Here is a 16,550-nt window from a genome sequence, read left to right as displayed (position 1 = left end):
GTTAAGCAGCTGCCTTCATCTCAGGGTCCTGGGATGGAGTCCCACATCGGGCTCCTTGCTCGTCAGGGAGCCTGCTTCTCCCTCTGCCTCTGCCTGCCATTCTGTCTGCCTGTGCTCGCTCTCTCTCCCTCTCTCTCTCTGACAAATAAATAAATAAAATCTTAAAAAAAAAAAAACATAAATGTAAACTATGTTTAGATTTAGCTTATAAAGCTTAACACCTAGATCTACCTAAAAATAACTCACATAAAAATACTAATATCTTATTAGAGGTATGAATTATTATTCTTTTAGACAAAAACAGCTGTCATTTAATGATTCTGGTCTTTTATATTTTTATTACTTCTATTTCAACCCAGTCCTCCTTGGGAGTTTATAATTGGCTGTGCTTCAGACTCTTGTATTCAAAAAGTATTCTTAAAGAAAAAAAAAAAAAAAAAAAAAAAAGTATTCTTAAAGAGCTTAGTCCCTCTCCTAAATCAGATAATTCACTTACAGTAATAGAGGTAATATATTAGGGTACAGACCTGGTAGATGGGATAATGAAAGCATGGGGAAGTCCTTTTTTCTTTTTTTAAGTTGATTTATTAAGTAAGCTCTACCCGCAATGTGAGGCTCTAACTCATGACCCCACGATCAACAGATGCATGCTCTTCTGACTTGGCCACCCAGGCACCCTGGGGTTAGTTCTTCTCTAACTGAAAAAGGATGCAAGATACAAGCTAAATGGAACACATACATAAGTAGAAAATGGTGCAAGTTCGATAGAGAGGGTATAAATAGTTGTCTAGGAAAGTGGTACTATGAATAGTCTAGGAAAATGTTTTAGGATTTTAAGCTGTATGCATGATTATCTTATATGCTTAATGCAATGATCATTATCGCTGTAAGCTTAATAGATGGTCTTTAGTTTCCTGCCACTACTTCTTTCCTCTTAGATGTAGCTCCATGGTGTTATTGAATATTTTCTTCTAAAAACACAGCAGGGGTGCCTGGGTGGCTCAGTGGGTTAAGCCTCTGCCTTCGGCTCAGGTCATTATCTCAGGGTCCTGGGATCGAGCCCCACATCAGGCTCTCTGCTCAGCAGGGAGCCTGCTTCCCCCCCCCCCCCCCCGCCTGCTTGTGATCTCTCTGTAAATAAATAAAATCTTTAAAAAACACCATACAGCAATACTTATATTTATTTATTTTTAAGTAAATGCTGCCCCCAATGTGGGGCTCAAACTTACGACCTGGGGATTAAGAGTAGCATGCTCTACCAATTGAGCCAGCCAGGGACTCTAAAAATACAGCTTTGATCAGTTTCCTCAAAATTCAAAAACCTCTAATGGTTCTGAGCTAGTGCATCCTCCTCAGGACAATATCCTTTAAATCTAAGCTTTATCTTATCTCTCTAGGTGTCTCCTTCATCCCATACCTTCAAACAATTCTACATTTTAAGCTCTAAGATTATTGAAGTTCTTGAAATACACCATGCACTTCCATGATTCTGCTTCTGACTAGTATCGTTTGTATCGAATACCTATAAGTCATTTAAAATTCTGTCTTTTTCAAAAGATTTATTTATTTATTTGACAGATCACAAGTAGGCAGAGAGGCAGGCAGAGAGAGAGGAAGGGAAGCAGGCTCACCGCTGAGCAGAGAGCCCGATGTGGGGCTCGGTCCCAAGACCCTGGGATCATGACCTTAGCGGAAGGCAGAGGCTTTAACCCACTGAGCCACCCAGGCGCCCCAAATTCTCTTCATTCTTGAAATGATTTACCTCAAATGCTAAAGTGTTCATCCATTTAACTAACATTTAAGTACTTACAATGTACCAGGCACTGGGCATATAAAGCAAAAAAAAAAAAAAAAAGATAGTGAAAAATTAATATAAGGGAGTATGTGTTCAGTTCTTATAATGAACGAACCAGAATTACATCACACTGATAAAGATTAAGAACATTAAGTAAACAAAGGGTGCCTGGGTGGCTCAGTGGGTTAAAGCCTCTGCCTTCAGCTCATCAAGCCCCGCATGGGGCTCTCTGTTCTGCAGGGAGCATTCTTCCCCCTCTTTCTATCTCTGCCTGACTCTCTGCCTACTTGGGATCTCTGTCAAATAAATAAATAAAATCTTAAAAAAAAAAAAGAACGTTAAGTAAACAAGCAAACTGCAAAAGGATATCACATTACTGGTTGTTAAAATTATGCAAAACAGTACTATGTATGAAATTAAAACATAAAGATGCTTGGGGGAGTGGTTACCTTGGGCAAGAGGAACAGAATGAAATTGCGTCGAGTAGACAAAGGACTTCAATTTATATTATCAAACAATTTATGTTATTTATTTCTCCAGTTAGATGGCAAGTACAAAATGTTTGAGTTACACTTCTGTTTCTATCTTTTGTCTAAAATAATTCTACTTTTTAAAAGAATCTATAAGGCTTGATTCCCTCCTGCAGGCATTGCCGATCCGTCTCATAACCAGTAACTTAAAATTACCTTCCATCTCTTGTACTCTCTCGTTTCCCTTTATGCACGTCAATAGTACCCTAGACCTTAAGGATAGGAAGTTCCAGGTATCACTTCTGGGTATATTCACACGTTATCCACTTCAGCAGATTCCTGTTCCCTGCAGCCCTCTCAGGCCCACCATGCCTTCTAAGAATTTCAGCCTGACCCTTTCAGCCGACCCTAGAATAGCTCCCCTCAAATCCTTGATTCCTATTCCCCTTCTCCTGGGAGACCTCGATTCGTCCCGTGAGCAAAACCAGAATGTGCCTCCCCCAACGAACCCCGGAAATATCGCCCCTTAGAAGTCTGAGGTCCAGTCCAGAGCCGCAAGCCTAGCTTTTCGCCCGTCAAGCGGCGGTTCAGCGCGTCCCCCCATTCCCTACGCAACACCACTTCCGGCCGAACCTTACCACCCATAAACATCTCACTTCCAGAAGGAAAAGGACAGGCTCGGCCTTCTGCGCACGCTCCAAACCAGAGGCCCGGTCCGCCTCTTCCCTGTCCAATCGCTCCCCGGCAGTCTCGCGGTATTTCCTTCTCCCGCGGGAGTTACCTGAACGCTCGGGCGGTAATTCCAACTTGGGGGCTCAGCTGCGGACTAACCCGATCCTGTGGGGGCTTTGTAGACTTGACCTGTTCCGTCCGGCCCCTGCACCCCGGAGCGGACGAGGCTGGTCCCGGCCAGGTCCTGCCGCCATGGGGGCGGAGAAAGAGCCGCTGCCGGTTAAAGAGGCCTTCCAGCGGACGCAGCAGCCGCACCAGAACAAGGTCACCAGCACTGAGCCGCACCTACCGCACGGTAAGCGCGGCCCCGGGTCTTGCCCCTCGCCCTCCTGGGACCAGCCTTCCCCAGGAGCCTCCCGTGGCCCTCCGGACTCCAACCTTCTGAACCTTCCCCACCCAGTTCAGAGAGGTCTGGAGGTCACCCCGACGTCGCCCGGGCACCTTCTCTCCCCAGGGGCCTCCGGCCGCCCCTCCCCCGCTCCCGCGGACCCCCGAGTGACTCTTGAGCGCACTCACATCCGGACAGTCTTTATAAGAGGATTGTAGTGAATTTTGAATTTTAGTACCATTTTACCTGGTTTACTTATTTAGAGACCAGTATTGCATTTAATGATCACAGTTCGGTGTCTCTTCAGGTTAAGAGCTCACTGATTTTAACATAAATCTGCATTTCATTAGCCAGGTTTAAAATACATACATAAATACAAATTTGTATTTCTGCCCTCTAATGATTTTAACAAAACACACTTCTTTGTTATTGACAGAATCTGTGTAAGTAAGTGCATCTTTGCTACAAACCAGCTATTTTTCAGGTTGATACACTTAATTGGCTTTTATTATGGTTTTAAGAAATAGAAAAAAAATAGACTAAATAGACTGGAGGAGCAAGATATTGGTGGAGCCGGGGACCTAAATTTTGTCTGGTCCCAGGAATTCAGCTAGATACCAATCCATTCTGAACACCTACAAACTCAACAGGATATTGAAGAGAAGAATAGCAGCAATTCTAGGAACAGAAAAGCGACCACTTTCTGGAAGTTTTAAAAAAATGACAGAAGAATGATGTTGAACGAATATATATGGTTGGCTAATTTATTCAAAGGGAAAAAGGTAGAAAAAAACATTTCTTTTTCTCAAGCTAATTTTTCTTATTTGGCAGGATTACACAAAGATTTTTTTAAAAAACTATTTCACTGGATGTTTAATTTTTTTTTTTTTAAAGATTTTATTTGTTTAACAGAGATCACAAAGTAGGCAGAGAGGCAGACAGAGAGAGAGAGAGACTGGCTTCCTGCTGAACAGAGAGCCTGAGGCGGGTCTCCATGGAAGACCCTGAGATCATGACCTGAGCCAAAGACAGAGGCTTAACCCACAGAGCCACCCAGGTTTGTTTCACTGGATTTTTAAAAACATTTTTTGATTAGTAAATATTTTACATGCTCCAAGTATATAGAAGGAAATTCACCGAGAAGACTTGCTCCTTTCCTAGTCCCCATCCAGTGTTTTCTCTCAGTCTTTTACAGATAACCATTTTTAACTAGTTTCTTGTTTACCCTCAGGTCTTCATGCAGATACAAGCAAATGTGAATATGCATTCTTACTTCCTTTCATTTCTCCTTCAAGATTTTCTACATTGTTGTGCACTTTGCTTTTTTCATTTAATAGTATATTCTGGATACTCCTTATCCGTTAGATTTCCTCATTTTTTTTTAAGCTGTCACATGTTCCATTTTGTGGGCATACTCTAATAGCCAATGCACTACAGGTACACACTTGTGTTGTTTCCATTATTTATGTATTAGAAATGACTTTTTTTTAAGTAGTTTCTGTACCCAGTGTTGAGAGCTCAATTCACAATCCCGAGATCAAAAGTGGTATGCTCTACTGACTGAGCCAGTCGGACACCCCTAGACACAATGCTTTAATATTTCCTACATTTGCAGGGGTAACTGTCAGATTATCTGAGGGGAATTGCTGGGTCAAAGAGGAAGTGTATTTGTAAACGTGGTAATTACAGTTGCCCTTCATAGAGTGGTCCGTTCTATCCTCCCAACAGCCAAATATGAGAGCTATTGCTTTTTTGTTTGTTTTTGAGAGTGTTTGGGAACCACTGAAATATAATTGGGAGATTTTTTTTTTTTTTAAAGATTTTATTTATTTATTTGTCAGAGAGAGAGAGAGGGAGAGAGAGTGAGCACAGGCAGACAGAATGGCAGGCAGAGGCAGAGGAAGAAGCAGGCTCCCTGACGAGCAAGGAGCCCGATGCGGGACTCGATCCCAGGATGCTGGGATCATGACCTGAGCCGAAGGCAGCTGCTTAACCAACTGAGCCACCCAGGCGTCCCGGGAGATTTTTTTTTTTAAGAGTTTATTTATTTATTAGACAGAGAGAGAACACAAACACAGGGAGCAGGCAGGGAGAGGGAGTAGCAGGCTCCCAGTTGAGCAGAGAGCCTAGACCCTGGGATCATGACCTGAGCAGAAGGCAGATGCCCTACCCCTACCTACCCATACCCACTAAGCCACTGAGGTGCCCCTGGGAGCATGTTTTTGATAGATAAGAACATTTGTAAGTAATATCCTGAGTAGTGTGGGAATAGGAGTTAAAATGATAAATGATATATCAAAATGAAATTGCTGTGTTATAGGCAGGTGAAATTATAAAAGAATTGACAACTGAACTGTATTTGGTGCATTTTTCTAAATAGACTGAAGGATGTGTAGAAGAATCAAGACAATCTTTTGTAATCAAAATCTTAACGCTGCTTTCCTCCGTGGCAGAAGTAATTCAGAAACAGGAGAGAGACAAGTAAATAAATGATTACCAAGTCTATCTTCCTTAATAATTTCTTCTGGATAGATGATTAAAAGTTATTAAGGAATAAAGATTTTAGTTTGATGAGACATTATTAATATCTTGGAGAGTCTTAGGTCAGTGCTAGGGATAAAGACTTATCAATGTAGTTTGTGAAGGATTGGTTTAAATTCCTGGTTGTAAAGCATTTTTTCAGGAGGCATTTGTTCATACCTTAAATACATTATGATAGTCTGTAAATATGAAATCTGCAGCGGAGCAAGAAATAGAATTTGCACCAGTTTATTACTTCATTTAGCCAAGTAGAGGGAATATGAAGACAGTGACATTTCAACTTATTTTAATTATTTTACTTTATCTTGAAAATACTCTGCAAGTTTTCTCAATTTGTATTAACATTTGCAGTGAGTGTATGTATCATCTAAAAACTTACTGGGTGAAAGCCTTCAGGGCTTTAATAATTTAGAAAGAAGACAGCTAGAGGTCTAAATTTATATGTGATGATAAATAGGGGCACCTGGGTAGCTCGGTTGAGTGTCCAAGCCTTGATTTCAGCTCAGGTCATGATCTCGGGGTCATGAGATAGAGCCCCACATCGGGTCCCTGCTGCCAAGTCTGCTTGTCTCTCTCTCTCTCAAATAAATAGTCTTTTAAAAAAAATAAATAAAAGGTTATGTGTGATGATAAGTAAGTTTATGTTATATGTACCTACATACACATATTTATGTCACATGAAAGTCACCTTATACATTTTTTCTGCAGGATAAAATATGATTATAATCAAAAGCTAATTTACTATATAATGCTAGGTTTACTTTATTATTATAATGCTAGCTTTATTTAAAAAAATTTTAAGAACCAGTTTCAGGTAAATATATTTAAATGAGAATTCTACTTAGGAAAGAAGTTAATTTTGGTCCAAAAATTATTGCATCCTGTTATTTGGCAAATATTATTTCAGGCAAGGGTTATTTTGAGACTATATTAAATGCATATGTAGTATATCTATGACTATGAATGACATTAACATTAAAGCCTTTTTCTTTTTCCTGTTATTTATATTTTTTATTTTTTGCATAAATTGTAACTTCCTCATGAGTTATTATTAAATTATAGAATTCTGAACTTAGGGAAAATCAGATGGTTGTCATTATAATGCCTCCTGGGAATAATTTGATTTTTTTTTTTTTCTTTTCCTTTTTAGGACTGAGGCATAAAGCAATGAAGTTCAGTGTTTGTTGTGCCAGATTCTAAATAAGTTCTTGGGAGATATGCTGGGAAAAGGCCAGATTGATAATATTTTGTGCATAAAATGGATGAAGCTCTTCTTATTAGACTAAAAGTTAAAAATCCAAATGTGAGGATACAGGTAGACCCAGCTCTTTCAAGACTTAAGACCTATGGGTAATGATTGCCCCAAGGTTAAAGGTACGTGCTACCTCATGGTTTTTGTTTGATTTAAATGCACAGTAGTTAAATTTTTCCTTATTAATTATGTAATATATGATGAGAGAAGAGTGTATGTAATACATGCACACATCCCATTTAAATATATGTTGTTTCAATAGCAATCCTTTGATACCAAATGGGTACCCTGTAATTTAAATACCCAGCATTAGAGTAGACCTACAGGTCAAGCAAGGGCTTATTCCCACAAGACTGCCCCCACTTCAGATACTAGCCACAAGTCTCAGGTATACCCAAACTACTTGCACTTTTACCTACCTAACTACAAATTTGGGGGATTCCCATGACTGCCACACCCCCAACTAAGATAGGAGAATTCTCTAGAATAACGGAACAGAATTCAGGTAGGTGCTGTGCTTACTATTACAGTTTTGTTTTTTTTGTTTTTGTTTTTTTTTTTTTAAAGATTTTATTTACTTATTTGTCAGAAAGAGAGTGAGAGAAAGCAACACAAGCAGGCAGAGAGGCAGGCAGAGGCGGAGAGAGAGGCAGGCTCCCCGCTGAGCAAGGAGCCCGATGCAGGACTCGATCCCAGGAATCTGGGATCATGACCTGAGCCGAAGGCAGCGGCTCAACCCACTGAGCCACCCAGGCGTCCCTACAGTTTTGGTTTTTTAAGATTTTATTTACTTATTTGACACAGAGATCACAAGTAGGCAGAGAGGTGGCTGAGAGAGTGGGGAAAGCAGGCTCCCTGCTGAGCAGAGAGCCTGATGTGGGGCTTGATGCCAGGACCCTGAGATCATGACCTGAGCTGAAAGCAGAGGCTTAACCCACTGAGCCACCCAGGCACTCTTCTATTACAGTTTTATTGTAAAGGTTACCACTAAAACAGCCAAATGGAAGAGATACATAGGGCAAAGTATGGGGGAAAAGGAGAGCAGAGCTTCCCTGACCTCTGTGGGTGTCCTATCTTCCCAGCACATTGATGTGTTCACCAACCTAGAAGCTTGAGCCTGGTTGTTTCAGGGTTTTTTTTATGAGATTTCATTGAATAGGTGTGTTGGATTAAATCATTGGCTATTTGAACTCAATCAGCTGTTCCTCTCCCCTACCTGAAAATAAGAGGATGGGCCTGAAAATTCCAGCCCTGTAATCACCTAATTAGCTTTTCAGGTGATGAGCTTCCATCCTGAAACTATCTAGGGACCACTAACCTCCACCTTGAGTCACCTCATTACCATAAACTCTAGTAAAGTTACTCTGGATTCCAGAATAACCAACGACACTCCTTTCACTCAGGACATGCCAAGGTTTTTGAGCTCTGTACCAGAGACAAAGATCAAATACATTTTTTTTTAAAAGATTTTATTTATTCATTTGACAGAGATCACAAGTGGGTGGAGAGGCAGGCAGAGAGAGAGGAGGAAGCAGGCTCCCTGCTGAGCAGAGAGCCTGGTGTGGGGCTCGATCCCAGGACCCTGGGATCATGACCTGAGCTGAAGGCTTTAACCCACTGAGCCACCCAGGCGCCCAATACATTTTTTTATTACTTCATAAAAGAATAATAAAATGAACACATATCCCAACATCTGAGTTAAGAAATGGAATGCTGAAGTACCTTTTTAAGTGTATTGTGCCTTTTTCTGAACGTATTTCCCTTTCCTTCCTTTCCAGAGGAAAACACTATCCTGAATTTTGTGTCACTCATTCATTACCGTGCTTTTCTTTAGAGTTTACTTTAGTTTTAAGGCTACTTAGATGTATCCCAAAATATGTGCTTTATCTTTGCCTTTTTTCACCTTAATATAAATGGAGTTATATTACATATATGCTTTTGTAACTATTTTTTTCCACTTAGTACTGTTTCTGAGAATCTAAAATCCAAATTTATGTTTGTAGCTATAGTTCATTCCTTTCCACTGTTAGATAGTAATACAGCACACTTGGATTATCCAGTCTATTGTGTGCTGTTATGAGCTAAGCTTTTTTTTTTTTTTTTAAACCACAGTGAGATATCACTTTATGTATTTATTTTTAAAGATTTTATTTATTTATTTGAGAGAGCAAGGGAGAGACAGCATAAGGGCAGAGGGAGAGGGAGGAACAGACTCCCAGCTGATCAGGGACCCTGAGATCATGACCCGAGCCAAAGGCAGACACTTAACCAACTAAGCTACCAATGAACCCCATGAACTGAACTTCTATCAGTATTCTCAAACATGTGTAAGAATTTCTTTGGCTAATAATGCCTAGAGGCAGAGTTGGGACTGAATTATGTATCCACAAAGTTCATATGTTGAAGCCCTAACTCCCAGTACCTCAGAATGTGACTGGATGTGGAGATAGGGTCTTAAAATAGGTGACTAAGTTAAAATAAGGCCTTTGAGACGGGGCCCTCATCCAGTCTGACTGGTGTTGTAAAAGAAAAGGAAATTAGAACATGTCTATGTAGAGAAGAAAGACCATGTGAGGGCACTGCAAGAAGACATCTATCTACAAGCCAAGAGTCTCAAGAACTCAAACCTGTTGACACTTTGATCTTTGGTCTTCTAGCCTCCAAAAAAAGGAAGATAAATTTCTGTTGTTTAAGACACCTAGAATACATTATTTTTTGTTAGGGCAATCCTAGTAAACTAATAAAGTTAGAATTGTTAGGTGGTAGGATTATGTACCTATGTAGCTTAGTTAATAATACTGTTATTTTTTTTAAATAACTGGACTAATTTCCAGTCCTCCTAGCAGTGTATGAGAATTCTTATTTTGCATTCTTGCCCATGTGTGATATTGTCAGGCTTTACTTTTTCTAGTCTGGTAGGTGAGGACTGAAATCTTAATGTTCATTTCAATTGCATTTTTCTGACAACTAAGAGTTGAATATTTTCATATGTTTCTTGTTTCTATGTCAATAAAATACCTTTTATATCTTAGTCCACCTTTTTTTTATTGTGCCATGTTGTTACTTATGGACAGAAGTTAATTTTATAAAATTTATCCTTTAATTGGGGTGCCTAGGTAGTTCAGTGGGTTAAAGCCTCTACCTTCGGCTCAGGTCATGATCTCAGGGTCCTGGGATTGAGCTCCACATCAGGCTCTCTGCTCAGCGGTGAGCCTGCTTTCCCCTTCCCACTCTGCCTGCCTCTGTCTCTGCCTACTTGTGATCTGTCAAATAAATAAAAATTTAAAAAAAAAAAAAAGTATCCTTTAATGGCCTGTCTTCTTTTTTATCTTATTTAAGAAATTCTTCCCACCCCCAGAGTATAAAAAAAGATATTCTCTCAATATTTTTCTGAATGTTGTACTTTACATTTAAATCCTTCTGGAATTTTTTTTTTTTAATGTTTGGGAAGTATACAATTTCATTTTTCCCCATATTAATAACTGCTGGCCCAGCCCTATTTATTGAATAGTCTTTTATTTCTCCTCAGCTGATCAACAGTGGCCGCTTTGTCACCCATCAGAAGTCTGCATGGAATGTGGTCCTCTTTCTTGTCTCTTTCAGTTACAATTTTTATCCACCACTAGACCAGCATCACATTGCCCCCCATCTTTTTAGAGAGAGAGAGAGAGATTGCAGGGGTGGGGGGAGAGAATATTAAGCAGGCTCCACACTCAGTGTGGAGCCCAATATGGGACTCAGTCTCATGACCCTGAGATCATGACCGGAGACAAAATCGAGTCAAATGCTGAATGGACTGAGCCACCCAGGTACCCCTATGTTGTCTTTTTTTTTTTTTTAAATTTAAGATTTTGTTTATTTGAGAGAGAGAGAGAGGAGATCACAAGTAGCAGGGAGCCTGGTGCAGGACTCAATCCTCTGGGATCATGACCTGAGCCGAAGGCAGACACTTAACTGACTGAGCCACACAGGCACCCCCACATTGTCTTAATTATTATGTTTTTATAATCTTAATATCTGACAGTATTTTTAAAAAGTTTTTTAAAAGATTTTATTATTTGACAGAGAGAGAGATATCACAAGTAGGCAGAGAGGTAGGCAGAGAGCTGAGCAGAGAGCCTGATGTGCGGCTTGATCCCAGGACCCTAAGATCATGACCTGAGCTGACGGCAGAGGCTTAACCCACTGAGCCACCCAGGTGCCCTTCAAAAATTCTTGCTTTAAATGATATTTGACATATAATTGTTTAATAATCAACATGTACATGATCCTGAAACTCAAATGTGGAAGTAGAGCTAAATAATTACATTTAAACATAGGAAATGGGTTTTGTTTCTAAGATTAAAGAATCTTTTCAAGGCAGCACAATTAAAATCAAACTAATGGGACTTTTAAAAGCCATTCCTAATATGGGACTCAAGTTTGGGGTCTTTTGGATGGGGTTTTAGGTGAAAAAATGTGGTGGGCCATGAGTTGGTAATTGGTGAAGCCACTTTAATGTATTAATTTTATAGGTTTCAGTGGTTTATTTTCTTTTTCCTTTTTTAAAAAGATTTTTATTTATTAGCTAGAGAGTGCAAGCATAGAAGGAGAGAGAAACAGACTCACCGCTGAGCAGAGAGCCCGACTTCTGCTAGATCTCAGGACCGTGAGATCATGACCTGAGTCAAAGGCAGATACTTAACTGACTACGCCTCCCAGATGCTCCAGGGGCTTATTTTCTTAATAAATACAGAATGCATCACTTGTTATATAATTATATTAGGTCCTTACTACTTTGTCTTTTTGTTTGTTAAGATTTTGTTAGCTTAGAGAATTCCATGTCTTCGACAGGCTAGTGGTGGTAATATGTCATATGTACGTAAAGTTAATAGATTTGAAAATCATACTTCTTTTTTACTATTATGAAAAATATCAAAGAGAATAGTAAAATGAACTGTTATCAATATTTCACCAGTTTTGTTTCTGTTCCTTGTCTCCTTTTTTTTTTTTTTTTTTTTTAAAGATTTTATTTATTTATTTGACAGACAGAGATCACAAGTAGGCAGAGAGAGAGAGAAGAGGAAGCAGTCTCCCTGTGGAGCAGACAGCCCGATGTGGGGCTCGATTCCAGGACCCTGGGATCATGACCTGAGCTGAAGGCAGAGGCTTTAACCCACTGAGCCACCCAGGCGCCCCTGTTCCTTGTCTCCTTAATGGACCCCTTCCCCATATACACACACTTCCTGCACCCTACTCTCAGCTAGAATTATTTTAAGTCTTGCCATTATAGCATTTCATCTAATATCCAGCATTCAGGTTTTTCTAATTTTCTAAAAAAAAATGTCTTCACCCTTGTTTCTTTGAACTGGAATCTAAACCATGTCCATATATTTTGTATGATTAATAATTCTTACTGTATCTTTTAATACATAACAGGCTGTCCTCGCCTCCTTGACATTTATTTGTTGTAAAGATTAGGTCATTTGTCTAGCTGAATTTTTCATATATTGGATTTGACTGATTTCATCCTCATACTCAAGCTATTCTACCATGTGTATTTCCTATAAACTGATAGTTAAGTTTAATCATGGCTACATTGAAGTTTTAACTTTGGGGAGGTTTTAACAAAGTTAGAACTTAGGTAGTGGCTTCTAAACAAAGGTTCTGTTATGTTGATTTTAGGAGGTGAATGACTTCAATAACATTTTTGAAATGGTGTCCTAATATATATGAATAATGGATTACAAAGCAGTGATAGAATTTCTATAAACCAGGTTCCTCTATATCCTACCTCCTCTAACCTCCCTATTTATACAAATGGGGAAACTAAGGCCCAGAGAGTTAAGTATTTGCCAAAGGCCAAACATTTAATTTAATAGAAGTAAGGGTCTTGGGGTGCCTAGATGGTTCAGTTCGTTAAGCATCTGCCTTCGTTTGGGTCAGGTCATGATTTCAGGATCATGAGATCAAGCCCTGCATCAGGCTCCACGCTCAGCACGGAGTCTTCTTGAGATTCCTGCCTCCTTCTCCTCCCCATGCTCGTGTACTCTCGTGCCCTCTACCCCTACCCCCACCCCAAATAAATAAAATCTTTAAAAAAAAAAGTCAGGGCTTTTTTCCATCTTCCATTCCTTTTACAATTCTGCCTCAGTTGTAGATCCCTCCACCTAAAGGTGTTTATGCATCAGAAAAGAGGTGTTCAGGATAGCATCTTTGCCCATCCAACTAGTTTTTGGGGCTAAGAAGGTAAGACATAGTATGCTGTAAACTTTGAATGCTTTGAGTTGTTTTCTGCACTGCCGGTGTGGTAAGTAAGACCTTTGAAAGTAGTAGTCACAGAAAGGTCTTAGATAGGACCTAGACCTAAAGCCTGGTATATCCAGGATAGAAAGAATGTAATAAAATCTTTTCTTTTTTCCTTGAAGATTTATTTTTATTTATGTGAGAGAGAGCGAGCACGAGCAAGGGGAGGGGAAGAGGGAGAGAAAGGGGAAAAAACTCCCCACTGAGCACAGAGCCTGTCTCAGGGCTTGATTCCAAGAACTTGGGATCAGAAATCAGAACTTGGATGCTTAACTGTGCATCCGACTCTCGGCCATCTAGTCGCCCCTGCAATAAAATCTTTATAGGCCACAATAGTAGTAGGTTATTTGGTCCTAAATAATTTTTATTTATGGTACTTGTTCACCTAATTTCTTTTTGGGCTAGTATGGTTTGTTTTCCATTTTGATTTCTATTTATCCTATAAATACTAGGTGTAAATTAATACTAATTTGAAGAAAATGAGTTATGTAACAATACAGGAAAACTAGAAGGAAGTTACATTCTTCTACAGCTTATGTAACTGAACAGATGCTTTGAAATCAGTGATGCGAAACAATCTTCTATAAGCCTCGTTACCCTTCACTGAGATATCTTAGTTACTTCATCTGTTTGATATGTAAAAGTGGCCTGCAGTGGCAGGCTCACTGTTTTCTTTTTTTGTGACTCTCAACAAACTTGGGAATTTGCAAAAGCAACGGTTGTAGGTATATGACAAAGTAATTCATCATTAAGAGCCATTACCTTGATTATTTTATTTTTAAAAGATTTTTATTTAGTCATTAGAGAGACAGAGCACATAAGCAAGGGGAGAGGGAGAGGGAGAGGAAGAAACAGATTCCCCACTAAGCCTAGGAGCCCAGGGTGGGGCTCGATCCCAGGATCTGGAGATCATGACCCAAGCCGAAGACAGCTGAGCCACCCAGGCACACCCCTTAATTATTTTCTAACACAATAGAAATATGTTAGCTGAGGGGCGCCTGGGTGGCTCAGTGGATTAAGCCTCTGCCTTCGGCTCAGGTCATGATCTCAGCGTCCTGGGATCGAGCCCCACATTGGACTCTCTGCTCAGCGGGGAGCCTGCTTCTCCCTCTCCCTCTGCCTGCCTCTCTGCCTACCTGTGATCTCTCTGTCAAATAAATAAATAAAATCTTTAATAATAAAAAAAAATATGTTAGCTGATAGGGCTTTGTAAATTTATAATGCAACTGATACATAAATGCAACAGAGAAAAAATCCCAAATAAATACAATGCAAATAGAAATTCGGGAGCATTTTATTTATTTTTATTTTATTTTATTTTTTTAAAGATTTTATTTATTTATTTGACAGAGAGAGACCACAAGCAGGCAGAGAGGCAGGCAGAGAGACAGGAGGAAGCAGGCTCCCTGCTGAGCAGAGAACCCGATGCGGGACTCGATCCTAGGACTCCGAGATCATGACCTGAGCCGAAGGCAGCGGCCCAACCCACTGAGCCACCCAGGTGCCCGGGAGCATTTTATTTAATGTGATGAGTATGCTGTCTTTATAAGTTCATTCCAGTCTGTGATACACTAGGGCAATTCTCACATGTCTGATATACTATTAACCCGTGTTTCTTGTGTTCTTAATTTGATTGAGTATTTAAAGTACTTATTTAAAGTGCTAATTAGTACTACAGTGATTCTGTTTTCTACATTCTTACTCATCCAAAAGAATGATAAAGTTAATGTCTCCTAAGCATTGTTTAAATTTTTATGAAAAATTAGTGTTTTATGTTCTTTTATTCTCAAGTATAACTCAATTTTTGATTCAGGGTTTTTAGAAAGCAACTGGCACTATCCAGATATTTTTCTTGAATGCATCAAATTTTGGGGGGGACATAATGGTTAAAAGGTTGAGACATGACAGTAATAATAAAAAAATAGACAAAATATATGAAACTGTTTTTCAAGACATCAAGGAATGAAGTACATGAACCCTCAAGGAGAGGAAACAAGGTGAGTTCTATGATTGCTCCAACTTACTACCTTGAGAGAGTTTTCCCGCTGCATCACAGGGAGGAGGAAACAGGGAGAGAGAGCCTGGTGGAATCTGATGAGATAGTTGAGAGTCTGGTGAAACCGATGTGGTTAGAGTTTACAGCACAGAGTACTAGAGAGAAGAGAGTTGCACAGGAAAAGAACTCTAAAAACTCCTTGAGTTTTCAGGTGAATCCTAATCAGTGCATGTAGCTGAGGATATTAATTACCTGAGTCTGAGTAAAAGATTACCGGAAGTAATAGAGCATCTCCAAAAGGGCTGGGAATAATAGCTGCACCCACAAGGCAGACTAGAAAACCTCAATGTTCTCAGAGCATTGGGTAGAGTACATTGATGGGTTTCACCTCAGTTATGGGGAGTAATTTGTCCTTGGTTGAGCATTGTTCTCTCTTGTGTTTAAAGCAAGACCTGAAAGCAATAAATCCTTTCCAAGTAACTGTACTAGAACAAAGATTTGCAGGAATGCAGAAACATCCAATACCCAGAAAGATAAAATTCCTAATGTCTAGCATCCAATCAAATACTATCAAAGATGTAAATAAGTAGGAAAATAGGACCCAAAATCAGACAAATCAATTGAAACTGACACAGATGTTAAAATTTGCAGACATTATATTGTAACTCTTACAGTTGTTGAAAAGTTTAGAGACACAGAAGATGGAAAAAGAATCTTTTAGATGTGTGAAATATAAAACACCCGGTGGGAATAATGGCAGACTTGACGTCCAGCAGAAAAGATTCATGAGTTTGAAGACCTATTAATGGAAACTCCAAAATCACAGAAAATTTTAAAAAGCATCTAATGTACTATAATAGACTAAGAAGTGGAGAAGAAATATGAAGAAACTGTTGAAGGAATGAGAGCTAAAAAGTGTCTAAATATGACGAAAACTATAAACCTATATAGTTTTAGGATCAATGAGTCTCAAGTACAAGAAGCATGAAAAAACAGGGGCCCCTGGATGGCTCAGTGGGTTAAAGCCTCTGCCTTCAGCTCATGTCACGATCCCAGTGTCCTGGGATCGATCCCCGAATTGGGCTCTCTGCTTAGCGGGGAGCCTGCTTTCTCCTCTCTCTGCCTGCCTCTCTGCCTACTTGTAATGTCTG

General features: G+C 39.6%; 1 protein-coding gene across 1 annotated transcript in view; it reads left to right on the top strand.

The window, feature by feature from the left end:
• Positions 1–3,005: 3,005 nt before the first annotated feature.
• Positions 3,006–16,550, top strand: part of FBXL5 (F-box and leucine rich repeat protein 5) — a 74,427-nt gene continuing 60,882 nt past the window's right edge. The window contains exons 1-2 of the mRNA XM_047718921.1: positions 3,006–3,292; positions 7,017–7,240. Coding sequence (XP_047574877.1) covers positions 7,220–7,240 — 21 coding nt within the window. The 5' untranslated portion in view covers positions 3,006–3,292; positions 7,017–7,219. The remainder of the gene's footprint in view (positions 3,293–7,016; positions 7,241–16,550) is intronic.

This window comes from Lutra lutra, chromosome 2, assembly GCF_902655055.1.
Source record: "Lutra lutra chromosome 2, mLutLut1.2, whole genome shotgun sequence".
Taxonomy (NCBI): domain Eukaryota; kingdom Metazoa; phylum Chordata; class Mammalia; order Carnivora; family Mustelidae; genus Lutra; species Lutra lutra.
Note: the sequence above shows the minus strand (reverse complement) of the source record. Positions and strands in the feature narration are given on the sequence as shown.